The following is a 13737-nucleotide window of genomic DNA, read 5'->3' as shown; positions in this document are numbered from 1 at the left end:
TTTTAGCATCAGATAAAAATACGGACTTGGTAGGTTCAGCATGATTCATCTCTTGTTTTTTTTTTTGTTTGTTTTAGCAGTGCAGTAAAGTTTGCACTTTAAAAATTATTTGGTGTGAAAATTTTAAGCAATTTAGAACAGTCCAAACCATTTAAAGATGCCATTGCTTTCTTGAAAGGTTTAGTCGCAGAATCACAGAATATTAAGGATTGGAAGGGACCTTGAAAGATCATCTAGTCCAGTCCCCTGGCAGAGCAGGAACACCTCGATCAGGTCACACAGGAATGCGTCCAGGCGGGTTTTGAAAGTCTCCAGAGAAGGAGACTCCACAACCTTCCCCCCCCCCCCCCCCGGCAGCCTGTTCAGTGCTCTGTCACCCTCAATGTGAAAAAGTTTTGTCTCATATTTAAGTGGAACCTCTTATGTTCCAGCTTGCACACATTGCCCCTTGTCCTATCATTGGATGTTACTGAGAAGAGCCTGGCTCCATCCTCCTGACACTCCCCTTTTACATATTTATAAGCATTAATGAGGTCACCCCTCAGTCTCCTCCAAGCTGAAGAGACCCAGCTCCCTCAGCCTCTCCCCGTAAGGGAGATGCTTCACTCCCTTAATCATCCTCGTGGCTCTGCGCAGGGCTCTCTCAAGCAGTTCCCTGTCCTTGAACTGAGGGGCCCAGAGCTGGACACAATATTCTGGATGTGGTCTCACCAGGGCAGAGAAGGGGGGGGGAGAACCTCTCTCGACCTACTGACCACAGCCCTTCTGATACACCCCGGGATGCCACCGGCCTTCTTGGCCACAAGGGCACAGTGCTGGCTCATGGTCATCCGGCTGTCCACCAGGACCCCCAGGTCCCTTTCCCCCCTGCTGCTTTCCAGCAGGGCAGACCCCAGCTTATACTGGTACCAGGGGTTGTTCTTGCGCAGATGCAGGACTCTACACTTGCCCTCGTTATATTTCATGAAGTTTTTCCCCACCCAGTTCTCCGACCTGTCCAGGTCCTGCTGGATGGCAGCACAGCCTTCTGGCGTGTCAGCCACTCCTCCCAGTTTAGTGTCATCAGCAAACTTGCTGCGTTGTTTCACACTCGTTTCCCTCCCCTCCCCTACATTCTCACTACTGTTCACATTCCCAATTGAGTATTTGAGTCCTTGATTTGTTAATTTGTGTAACAGCTGTTTTAAGTGTTTTCTCTATTTCTAATCCAATTTTTTTTAAATCACACTAAAACTTTTTTAAAGAACCAGATTATAAGCACACATTCCTTAGGAATCTTTGCTGAAGTGTGCCATTCTTAACTGGTCAGTGACTTAATTCCAGGGTTGGAATACCAACATCAGACTTATGCTGTGAACATCGTTCTTGTGTCTCTGAGATACCCTGAAACTCCTTCAAAATCGGCTCCTACCAATATTTTTGTTTGGAATTTTTATCATTTCAGAATACGTATATAGCTGACATGTAAAAGCCTGCTCTTGTTTGAATGACTAGCCCCCAAATATAAACTGAGATCAGAAGAAAAATAGTGTTTCCCGAATTTCGGAACTGGTTCTGACCTGGGTTTGTAGTAGATGAGGTGAATACTAGAATGTATTTCAGCTTGTAGCCTCTCAGAGATTAAAGTGATGGCATTTGTTTTCTTTCTGCCCGCATTTTCAGCTTGGTCCTGTGCACTCTGAGTTTATTTTTAATTGAGACAGAGAGTAAATTAAGTTCAGGGGAAAAAAAAAAGGTTACATCATTCTGAAACAGAAGAAAGTTCAGGTGTTTTGATACTGTTAGTCTTGCAGTCTGTTTTGTGTGTAGTTTCACCTTTCAGCTTTCCTGATAGTACCCATGTGCATGTTCAAAAATGTTGATCCTGTGGTGTACCCTTGTTTCGGTTTTGGAGTAATTACTAACTTACTGTATTGCAGTTTTGTGATGGTGTGGAGCTTTTTGTCCCAGAGTTGTGATTTTTATAATGCTGTTTTCCACTTAAATCCTGAAAAAATAAACCACACCATTTTGTAAATGCCAAACATCAACAGCTAAAAATGAACATTAATTTCAGCTTTCAGCAATAGTGATCAAGTAATACTACGTTTGTGTTAGATTCTTAATCCCTTTAGTTTCTCTACAGTTTTACTGTGTCTGTACTGTCTATCCAATTTAATTATGTTTGGAAGGCAGAACACAAATCTTCTTGAGAATCTTGGCTGTTAGGAGCCTAGCATGCAAACAAGGTTCAGCTCACAGTGGGATAGCGAATGGCTGGTTACTTCTTCCTGAAGTCTAGCTGTAATTACTAGTTATGGTGTTGGCCAATATATTGAGCTACAGATAGAGTATGTTGAGCTCCAGATGGTATTTTGGGGAACTATGATGATATGAGAGTAGATGATTGAACTTCTTCGCTCAGAGGTTGGTGAGGCACTGAAACAGGTTGCCCAGAGAAATTGTGGATGCCCCATCCCTGGGGGTGTTCGCGGCCAGATTAGATGAGGCCCTGGCCAACCTGATCTAGTGGGTGGTGTCCCTGTCTATGCCACAAGGGTTGGAGCTAGATGTACTTTTAAGGTCCCTTCCAACCCAAGCCATTCTGTGATTTAAGGAGATAATGGTAAGTGGTGTGTCTTAGGAGAGAGACTACACCTCTAACACTGTCCTGTATTATATTACAGTAGGAAGTGTGGTTAAGTGACAGTGATGCAGATCATTCCAATTGTCAGGGTGGTGTCAAAAGGATTCTGAGCACTGGGTTTTGATGCTGCAATTTCTCTGTACAAAAGTAATAGAGAAACTATTAGGGTGTTGTGAAGGAGTCAGGTATTGAAACACCTGAATATTTCACTTTATTATGGCCATCTTCTAGTTCTTAAAACCAAATGACCAAATCACAAAGTTTCTCTTGAGGGATAATTACTAAGACAGTTGTAATGGGGCTTCCTAGGTAGAGATTAGAGAACAAAAGCTGCTAATGATGATGGGGCTCAGTTATATGTGGGAACTGAGACATTTTTACTGTAGTAACTGAACCTAACTAGGAGTCGTAGTTTATAGATGGCAATAGAAAGTAAGAGCAAAGAACTTTCTTTTGAAGAAGAGGTGGGGGTACATGCAAAGGCTTTAGGTGTATGACTGACCACTTTAGAAAAAAGATTTTGTATGTAAACAGAAGGTATAAAAGGAGGGGGTAAAATAAGTAGCAAAAAAAAGTTTTGAATTTCAAAAGGGTTGCAGCAAATTTGAGTATTCCCAAAGCTCAGTTGGATGGTCTAAAGTGATTGCTTGATCATCTGTTTGAAGTGGGTTACACATATGTAGATATCTTAAAAGCTGGGAGATGGTAAATTTTTGCAGGCTGAGACTGAGATAGGAAAAAAAAAATCCACGGATAATCCAAATGTACTGTGCAAGAATGAAACAGTGGCTCATTGATTTTAAAATATGAGATACAATTGACTTAAAGGTATGCACCAAACCTGTAAGAGCCACAGATGTAGAAAAGCAAGTGGCTTAGCAAGGAGTGGAGTAGCAAGTAGGAATCTTAAAGCAGAAGCGAAACTCTTAGGCAGCGTGTTAAAACTGGTGGCAGACAGTATCAGAAGAAAACAGCCTTCCTTTTCCTCACTTTTTTTCTTGTGTTTTGTTGTACTTTGCTATAAAAATACCGAGTTATTCTTAGTTTCGTGATGGTGTATTTAAAATCTTTGAGATGACACATGAAGTACTGCATTTAGTATGCACTAGTTCTAATACACGAAATAGTTTTTCAGTGCTGTTACTCTAACTGTAAGCATGCTTTGATTACAAAAATAAATTGAACAAAAGTGCTTGAGCACTTTATCTTGCTCATGATGAATTTTAAAAGGTTTCTGATGTGTTTAACCACCTATTTAACTAAAAGATTGATACAAATACCAAGAAGTAGAAACTTTTTCATATTAATGTCTCTAGCATTCTGTTAGAGGAGCTGTAGAATGTACATAAATAATAGAACTGATGATACTGAGCTGCAGTTGTAACCAGAGTTGCTTTTTTTTTTTTCTTCCCCTTCTCAGGAGAAAAAAGAGCAAGAGCCGAAGTCGAAGTCATGACAGAAAGAGGAGCCGAAGCAAGGAACGCAAGCGGAGCCGAGACCGGGAAAGAAAAAAGAGCAGAAGCCGGGAAAGGAAACGGAGCAGAAGCAAAGAACGCAGACGCAGCCGTTCTAGAAGTAGAGACCGCAGATTCAGAGGCCGCTACAGAAGTCCCTAGTAGGTTACTTATGTCAAATTGCATGTGGCTTGCCTCAGTGTACGATGTGAGAGCTTATAGTCTCTCTTTCTATATTGGTTGCTAATTGCCTCAAGAAAGGGAGTGAGAGGTTGAAGATGGTTCAGTAAATATGGAAAGAAAAAGAGGAGGACAGTGACATATCCCATTCCTCTTACTAGTTTTCCTTTTTATCTGAATGCAATATTCCTGTCAGTACTCTGGGAATGCAGACAAAAATGCTGGAGGTCTCAGGGTCTCATTTGGCACTAAGCCACCTCTATGTTGGTGTTTTCATACTGCAAATATACTGCGTCTGCAGGCTGTGCGTGGCATTTCCTGTGCTTTCATCAGTCCTGTGTACTGATCAGCCCTGCTCTGTGTTTCAGCCAGGGTATGTCTCTTTGGTGTCAGGACTTCTGGAGCTCTGGGCTTCAGCTCCAAAGATTGCAGCGATGCACAGTTAGCTTGTGTTCTGCGGCTTTTTGGCACCTGCAGAATTACAGGAGCTAGCTGGAGCGTGGCACTGTTGAGGCTTCAGACTGCCTTATAAACAGGATCCCCAGTCAAGATCTCTTGCCTTTCTTTCTGGTGGGGCCTGCCAGTCCTCTCATTTCTGATGTGGTGGTGTATGAAGGAGATTGCTGCTCTTCTGAGTTAGCTGGGAGTCACTGCCTTCTCCTGTTTGTGTTGGAAGGGTTTTCTTTGTTTTTCCTGTCATCGCTGGGTGCAAGTTCTCCACCAGGAGAAATTCAGGAGCTTCAGCATCCTTGTCTTCTGAAGTACCTTCCCTTAGGTAGAAGTTGAAAGTATGCATGTTACTACAATAACCCATGCCTATTTTGATGCGTCCAGATGTGTCGTAAAAGGAAGGTATACAATTATGAGAGGACTTTCGCATTCTTACGGTATTCCTCCGTAGCTGTACCGGGCAATTTCTCTGCTATTGAAAGGCAGTGAACAAAAAGACCAGATATTCTAGTATCCCCTAGGGGGGATGCTAGAATACTTACTGGTTTGGCAACGTTGCATTCTTTACTTCAATAACCAAGTAGAATTCAACTTCTAAATCAGCTTAGTGGAAGACAGGTATAGGGCAACTAACTACCTGCATCCCAGAGGCATTGGCAGTGACTGTTGGGTGGCCAGCAGTTAGCTGTAGTTCCTCTTCAAAAGCATCATCCATGACCTGCAACAATAGATGTGCGAAGATGACATCAAAATTCTAGGTTTTGTTCAGAAGATACAAAAGAAAAGGACCTCTTTTGGAACAAAAAAAGGCTCTGCATTGAAGTTCTCTGTAGTGGATGCTGACCTTTGGGAAGTCATTAGTTCTGGAGGTGAAGTTTCCTGCATCACGAGCCTCCTTTCTTCATCTACCTTTGGATCTACCAAAAATGATGCTTCCATGTGAGGAAAAAATCCTCTATTAGCAGTGCTATCAGATCCATGTTCGATAAGTGACAAGCATAATGCCTAATGAAATTAAAATACGACCTGCTGGATGGAGAATTCGCATCTGGAGTCTCACCTTGTGGGGCTGTTCAGACAGTTCTGAGCTGCAGCCCGTGGAGAGGGGACCACGCAGGAGCAGGTGACCTGGCAGGAGCTGCTGCCGGTGGGCAACCCGTATCTGAAGCAGTTCTTGAAGCACTGCTGCTTGTGGGAAGCCCAGGTAGGATTAGTTTGGGAAGGACAGCGTCCCGTGGGGGGGACCCCACGTTGGAGCGGCGACAGAGTGACTGAGAAGGAGTGGCAGAGACGAGGTGCTGTAGACTGACTGTAACCCCCCTTCCCCTGGTCCCCTGCACTGCTCAGGGGGAGGAGGTGGAAGAGGATGGATGGGGGGGGAAGGCGTCTCTGGTTTCTTTCCTTTGTTCCTCACTTCTCTAGCTTGTTAGTAATAGGCAATAAATCTTGCTGTCTCCCTACACTGAGTCTCTCTTGCCCATCACAGTAATTGTTGAATGATATCCCCATCCTCATCTCAACCCTTGAGCCCTTTGCATTGTATTTTCTCCCCCCTCCCATTTGAGGAGGGAGAGTGAGAGAGTGGCTGTGGTGTAACTTGGCTACCCACCCGAGTAAAACCGCAAGTATTCACAGTGCTTTTTCCATGATGTTCTTTTTACTTATCTTGCTGTTTAAGGGTTTTACAGTTATAAGACTTTTTTAAAAAACAAACAAAAACACTTTAGCATGGCCATGTATTCTTGCTTAGACATCTGGCTGACGAGTCTCAGCTACTCCTAATGTACAGCAGAAGTCACTTAGACTGTACGCTTGCTATTTTGGAGCCAAGAACTTGGGCAAAGCTGCTGGGAAGATAGTCCATATACAAACACTGACTCTTGGATTTTGTTGGTCAAAGCTTACCTCGTATGAGATGCTTTAGTTGGACTCTTGGATATGAAAGATGTGAAAGCTGAATTTATACTAGTTGTTTTCTTATCTGATTATTTTCTTGGGCTATGTGGCATCATGCAGGTTTAGGAAAATATTTACCTAGCTGTGCTTTTGTTATATGTGGGGTTTAATACATTTGATTTATGAAGAAGGTAACCCCCAGACATAAAGATTAATTGCTTGTGAATCAGTGCTTCTATTATGCATGAAGCAGGAACCGGAGAACAACTGCGGAGTTCTTGAAGAGGCAGTAGGAGAAGAGAAAATTTCTGAGATCTACAGTTTTACAAGCAGATCTCTGTAGAACAATGCAAAGAAGTGCATCTGTCAGATACTGTTGAAAAAAAGATCTTCAGAAGTTCACTCAGGCCATCATACTGCCTCAGCTTCTGAGGCCTTCCTGTTCAGTCTGTTATGCCTTTACTTGCCAGGGTTTTTAATGTTCCTCCCGATCTGTCCTGTAAATCTGATACTGCTTGTTTGTCAAATGTGAAGATGGATGAGTTTTTTTCCTTTTCTCAGGAGTCATGCATTATTTGAAAACTTACTCTGTATCTTCTCAGGTTTTTTTCACTGGGTTTGAGCAAGTATGTAATGAGAAAACATTTTTTGGTGTTTGCTTAAAAGTCATGGTCTTGATTGCTAAGCATTGGTTAGTTGGTCTGCATGTTAGCATTCTGAAGATGAGGCTCCCTGTGGTTAGTCATGCTGCGTATGAATTGAAATGGACAACACGGTGTGAAGGTATAGGGGTAATTTCTTCTGATAAACCTCTAAAACCAGTGTCGATGTTTCCAGCTGCAGCTTTTGGCAGTACATATTGTAGACATTGGAGAACCTGAATAGGTGCTCCCAGCAGCCATTCATTGAATTTGAGTAGGAACTGCTGTAGTATTTTACTGAAGGCAGTTTTCAGCAGCTATTCTCATCCACCATACTACCTAGTATGTGCCTGTTTTTTTCTTTGTATTTTCTCATAACAAATAGCTTATAAACTGATTTTTTCCCCCCCCCTCCCCCACCCCCCAGTGGTACACAGAGCCATGTTTTCATTCCCTTAAGTGGGTCAGCATGGTTTTGGATCTTAGCCTATGACTTCCACCTGTTCCGGTGTCATGGCATGTTTAGAATGGGCATCCTCCTTGTTGTGGGTGCTGAGCCTAACTGTCAGCATTGCTGCTCCCCTGGGTAGCAAGAAGACCTGGCTGGCTACATGGATTTAGTAAAAGACCACTTAATGTCTTCAGACCGCTGTATCTTTCAGGGTGTCTTCACATCAATTTATAGCCTCAGCAGAAAGAATCAATTCTGTGCAGATGAAAAGGCTGAAACCCCCTAGCATTTGGTCTGTGCAGTAGTGCCCCTGCCGTGCAGTCGATACACAGGAAGAATGGTAACAGGTGGTGTTCTTTGCCTTGGATCTACAAGGAGATCAAGTTCAGGGAGAACATGATAGGAGGAATCTTACTACTTGCGTCACAGTTTGTTACTCTCTGCCACGATAACTAGCAAGAGGACTGCCTCAGTGTGGAGGGAATGGTCAGATGACTCTCTGTTGTAATAGCCTCTCAGAAGCCTGGTGAACTAAAATTAAAATCAGCCAAGAGATTGAATTCCTTTTGTGGTGGCATAACTATATAAGGTTTACTGGCTTAAATGGTTCTGTGCTTTGATGTCCATTAAAAACTTTACTTAAAGGAAGCTTAATTTATATATATGTAATGCTTTGTAGCAGTTGTAGCTGAGTCAAAGACTAGTGAATTTCCAATAATCTTTCCCTTGGTGGTATCTGCAAGCAGCTACTTGGGTTTCCACTTGCATCTTAAATCTCATGAAGCTTTCAGTTTTAAGATGTTATACCTGAGCGAGTGGTTCTGCCAGCACTACTTTGCTCGAAATTGAGGCTGAGTTCCAGGCAATAAAGGCACTGCTTTGCTGTCATCAGTGGAATATGCATGTGGACAAATGTATAAATAAGATTACAGCAATAACTGTAGTTCAGAGTACTCTGCATACATAAATGCTGTCTGGCTCTGGCTTCAGTTCTTTCTTGGAATCCTGCATATCGTGAGTTTTTTTGCGATGCGTATGAACCTGAGCAGGGAGCATATTGTATGCATGGTGGTTTAGAGTGTTATGCGTAGCTTATGCATGCTATGGGCAGTGCTAATGGAAAATATTTACAAGTTCAACTGGAAGGGTGGGTGAATGCTGTTAATGTATTGCGAGTACAAGCAGGAAATCTTGAATTCAGTTACTCTGGTAAGTAATGTCTGTCTTTGCTTTTGCCGTAGTTCTGGTCCAAAATTCAACAGTGCCATCAGAGGGAAGATTGGTCTGCCTCACAGCATCAAATTAAGGTTTCTGAGTTTTCTCTATTTTTTTACTGCATCATTAATACTTTTCTTTATAGTAAGACCAGTATATTTGAAGCTTTTTGGTAATCTTGTTGTTAATTTCTTTACAGCAGACGACGATCCAGAAGCAAAAGTCCTTTCAGAAAAGACAAGAGCCCTGTTAGGTAGTTATTTTTGCATGTTTACTGTCTTTACTCACCCTTAAGTGAAGCTGGAAAAGTAATGGTGAAATAATGCATGACCACTCACTGTCTGACATACAGTCATAAGTAATGCTGGAATTACTCATTCAGAAAGCCCGTGAAAGGAAAGCATTAAAAATAGGTTGTTTTCTCCCTGTGTTATAAACTGCTGCTTCCCCTCCAATTATCAGTGTACAATTGTAAATAATGTCAATTTGCAAAACCTGTCTTGCTTTGCTTGTCATATTCCTGTATTTCCAAGCTTTTACGAGTAAATTCTAGTTAACGTTACATAGCTTTTCTGTTAAATCTTACTAATACTAAATACAGAATTAAAAAGTACTGTGAAAATGCTTTTTTTTCTAATCACTGTTGATGTTATTTGTAGAGAAGCCAGGTAACTTTGAAATCCAGAAAGTGCTTATTCCTTCTTAAGCTTTTCAATTAAGGGGCTTTGATTTAGATAGCTGCTAGTAAGATTATTTGCTAAATTAATACAGTTAAATTTAATCAATCTTGCACGTTTTTTTCACTTACTAGTAAAGTCTGACTGAGATAATTTAAAATTTTCTTGTGTATTCTCAGTGTTTTTTTAATGTAGACACATAAGTATAAAGAATTACACTACTAAAAACTCAATCCAGGATCTGGCACATTAATTCTATCCTGTACTTAAGTGCAGGTCTTTTTTTTTTTAGTGTTGAATCTTCAACAGTTTAAAAGTGATGCATCTGACTGATTTCAGCTGATGTTCGGTATTAAAATAGAACACTGATCTCTTCTAGTGTCTGGGCTGACAGTAATTATTCACTATTCATGCTTTTTTCTGGGTTAACAAGCAAAAACTATAAAAAGGTGAGGTCTGGGGGTTCTGTTTGTATAGATGTCAGTGTTCATGCTCTGACTGAAGTGACTGGCTGTATATAACGCTACAGTTTACAAAGCCAGTAAAAAAGAAAAAATACTGCTTGTCTGAAGGTTTAGATGGCTAGTCTGTGATAATTAATCCTGTTTTCTTTGTTTTCCTGTCCTTTCATCTCATCTTTTTGACTGCATACTCCTTAGTGGTACTCTTACCTGTTCAGGAGAGTAGCAAAATGGCAGTCTCTGCTTAGGTGGGGCTTCTGAATTTAAAATACAATTTTCCAGTCACACTTAATGCTTACAGTCATGCTTTTCCAGTCATGCTTAATGTTTACACAATGTTTAGTCATATTAAAGAAATGTTATATTAGTATCAGGTTTTCAGTTCTTGTCCTTTTTTAATATCGCAGGTGGTTTTTTACCACCAGACTTCAAAATACTGATATTCCTGGATGGCTAAAAGTTTAAATGAGTTACCTTAGGTTATTTTTTAATGTACCTTTCTTCTTTTCAGAGAACCTATTGATAATCTTACCCCTGAAGAGAGGGATGCTCGAACAGTATTCTGCATGCAACTAGCTGCAAGAATTCGACCAAGAGATTTGGAAGAATTTTTCTCTACAGTAGGGAAGGTAATTATAGAGAAGTTAAAGTGATTCTGAATACTTCCTGAAGTTATCCTAGTTCAGGATTGATATTCTGCAGAATGGTAAGCGAGTGGCTTTCTGGAGATTCCTGTACAGGAAAGTAACTTATCAGGAGTTAATGATTCATCATGTTATGTGATGCAAAATACCAGGGATGCAATTCTGATTCAAACAACTTCATTTTTTCAGAACATCCGGTCTTTTGCAGATGGGCCTGTCAGTTGCAGTATAATTTTAATTTTAGTCTAACTTCTAATTTTGAAAAGTAGTATTTATTCCATCAGCTGTAAGGTTCTGGTATAAAGCATTACAGTGCTGCAGGTGTTCTATCGACACTTTTCCTGTGGCATACTACATTCAACTCTGAATCATAGCTTTTAATGCTAGCTTTCTGGGCTGTGTTTGTTAGGGTAGTTTGCTGTTCTAGATTTGCAGCATGATTACAAAGCTGTTGTCTTGGCAAGTAATTGTTTATTAATATCTCTCTGGGAGTTGGACTGTATTAGCTCTTCTCCTAGTGTAGCTCTATCTATAACATCATGTCTGTACTTGTCTTTTAGGTTCGTGATGTGCGAATGATTTCTGATAGAAATTCCAGGCGTTCAAAGGGAATCGCTTATGTAGAATTTGTTGATGTTAGTTCAGTACCTCTGGCAATAGGACTAACTGGACAGAGAGTCTTGGGTGTACCAATTATAGTACAAGCATCACAGGTAAGGACTTGATAAACCTAACTTTTTAATAGTGTTGAGTGGTCACTCTGTTATCTTGCTAGTGAAGTTAATGTTTGAAAATTTGATTATCATTGAACACTTGGAAAACTGTAACAAGAATGGTTAAATAATTTATTTATAAATGGACTTTGGGTTCCAGTAACTGACAGGCAAATTAAAGCAACTCAAACTGATAAAAGATGCATTTTGAAAATAATGATGCTAAGAAAATAGTAATAACAAAATAGTGATAGTGTTACAAAATCATAGTATATAGTATGTGTATAAAAAAGCGAAGTGACAATTTACTAGGCACAAGCCAGAATTTTGCATGAAGTTGTCCAATTTGAAGACTTGTATTTTAAATCAGTCAGGTGAACAGTATGCAGATAATTGAAATTATTATTATTTTACATATTTTTCTTATTTTTTTCCATAGGCAGAGAAAAACAGAGCAGCAGCAATGGCAAATAACTTGCAGAAGGGCAGTGCTGGTCCTATGAGGCTCTACGTAGGATCGTTACACTTCAACATAACTGAAGATATGCTTCGAGGAATTTTTGAGCCATTTGGCAGGGTAAATTTTGACTTGGCACTGTGGTGGTGTTTATCTGAAAAACCTACATTAGTTGTAGAGCGCTCAAATGTCTTCTGGAAATAATTAACAACTGCAAAATATTAGCTTCACATTCTCAACTATTCTGTACTTATATGTCCACAAGTCTTTCGATACTGAGTGAGTATTTGAGAGCAAATGAGAACCACGATATGTGAGGTGGTCCAGTGATTTTTTGACCTGAAGGCCTTATATGATGGAAAGCTGAGAATTCAATGAGTACCTACAATTACTTAGAATCAAGTCTTGTTCGTCGTAATTTTGTAGTAGTTTAATCAGTTTCTGAAGGTTTCTGTCTTAATTTTTGACTCACATTGTTAACCTTCGCAGTGTGTCCCTTCCTGCTCTGATGTAGTCCCCTTTCTTTACACTCCTGATCAGTGAGTCCCAGTTTATGGCATGACAATACGTTCTCTCAGAATTATGAAAGTGAGCAGATTGAATCTGAACTTTCAACTGGAGACCTCACAAATACTAGTACAGCACTGTGCTAACTAAGGCATCCTGGGTATATCATTATTAGATAAAGTAAAGGTAATATATGCAATACGCTGCTTAAATATTTTTGTCAATCCCATCCATATTTTTCGTACTCTTTAAGATACTAACAGTGCTTCATAAATATCATAACAGTAATTTTCAGATGCTTTGTTTAGATTGAGTATGTGTATCTCTTTAATTCAGTTGTGCAAAAGCCTAGAAAATTATAGCAGTTCGTTAAATTGTAATTCACATGGCTGTTCTCTTGTTTTTTCTCTCAAGGTCTGCCAGTAGGATTAATGTAGATTAGGAGGTTTACATAAAGAGCTGTGAAGGCTTTATCCTTCTCTTGATTCCACGTACTCTGGTCTTAAGCTCAGTTCTTCCTCTCATTTCTGTTTTGCTGTCTCTTTCCAACACTGTTTTCATGGCTCTAGGATGACTTACTGAATTTAAAACACACAAGTAACTGTAAACTTTTAAGAGTTACCGTGTACCAATAACTATTCAAAACAGGCATGCTTTTCTTAAACCCTCTGGTCAGTTATGCAAACTGCGTTTCTTACTTTGTCAAATGGAGTTCCTCGGCACATGAGGCGTGATTACTATATTGTTTCAGTTGTATTTCATAGAATCATAGTGGCTCGGTTTGAAAGGGACCTTAAAGATCATCTAGCTCCAACCCCCCTGCCATAGGGATGCCACCCATTAGATCAGGTTGCCCAGGACCTCATCTAACCTGGCCTTGAACACCTCCAGGGGTGGGGCATCCACAACTCCACAACCTGTTCCCGTGCCTCACCACCCTCTGAATGAAGAATTTCCTCCTAACCTCTAATCTAAATCTCCCCTCTTTTAGTTCCCCCTTGTCCTGTCATTATCCAATTGAACAGAGTCCTTCATTGTTTTTATAAGCCCCCTTTAAGTATTGAAAAGCCACAATGAGGTCACCCCGGAGCCTTCTCTTCTTCAGGCTAGACAGCCCCAGCTCTTTCAGCCTTTGTTTGTAGGAGAGGTGCTCAGGCCCCTTCATCGTCCTCATGGCCCTCCTCTGGACTGATTCTAACAGATCGATATCCTTGATGTTGTCTGTGCTCATTGCCTGCTAGAACGTCACATAAGACCAATCATCTGCCTGTAGCTGGAGTTCCTTTAAATAATAAGTTGTATATCACCTTTATGTTTGCCTGTTTCAGTTTGTGTGTCAAAGTACATGTCTAGCTGCCTCTACAC

At 40.6% G+C, this 13737-nt stretch overlaps 1 protein-coding gene across 7 annotated transcripts in view; it reads left to right on the top strand.

The window, feature by feature from the left end:
• RBM39 (RNA binding motif protein 39) overlaps positions 1-13737 on the top strand; it is a 32902-nt gene that overhangs the window by 5708 nt on the left and 13457 nt on the right. For 3 of the 7 annotated variants that reach the window (XR_007158504.2, XR_007158505.2, XM_048048894.2), the window contains exons 4-9: positions 4047-4241; positions 8940-9005; positions 9113-9166; positions 10563-10680; positions 11256-11408; positions 11848-11985. Coding sequence is in view for 5 of the 7 variants with exons in the window: in XM_048048894.2 (XP_047904851.1) it covers positions 4047-4241; positions 8940-9005; positions 9113-9166; positions 10563-10680; positions 11256-11408; positions 11848-11985 (724 nt within the window). In the remaining 2 variants the exon portion in view is untranslated. The remainder of the gene's footprint in view (positions 1-4046; positions 4242-8939; positions 9006-9112; positions 9167-10562; positions 10681-11255; positions 11409-11847; positions 11986-13737) is intronic. The other 4 variants (XM_048048897.2, XM_066978269.1, XM_048048895.2 and 1 more) reach the window with 3 other exon arrangements.

Source organism: Anser cygnoides, chromosome 16 (genome assembly GCF_040182565.1).
Source record: "Anser cygnoides isolate HZ-2024a breed goose chromosome 16, Taihu_goose_T2T_genome, whole genome shotgun sequence".
Taxonomy (NCBI): domain Eukaryota; kingdom Metazoa; phylum Chordata; class Aves; order Anseriformes; family Anatidae; genus Anser; species Anser cygnoides.
The sequence above is the reverse complement of the archived record's forward strand: the minus strand, read 5'-3'. Positions and strand labels throughout refer to the sequence as shown.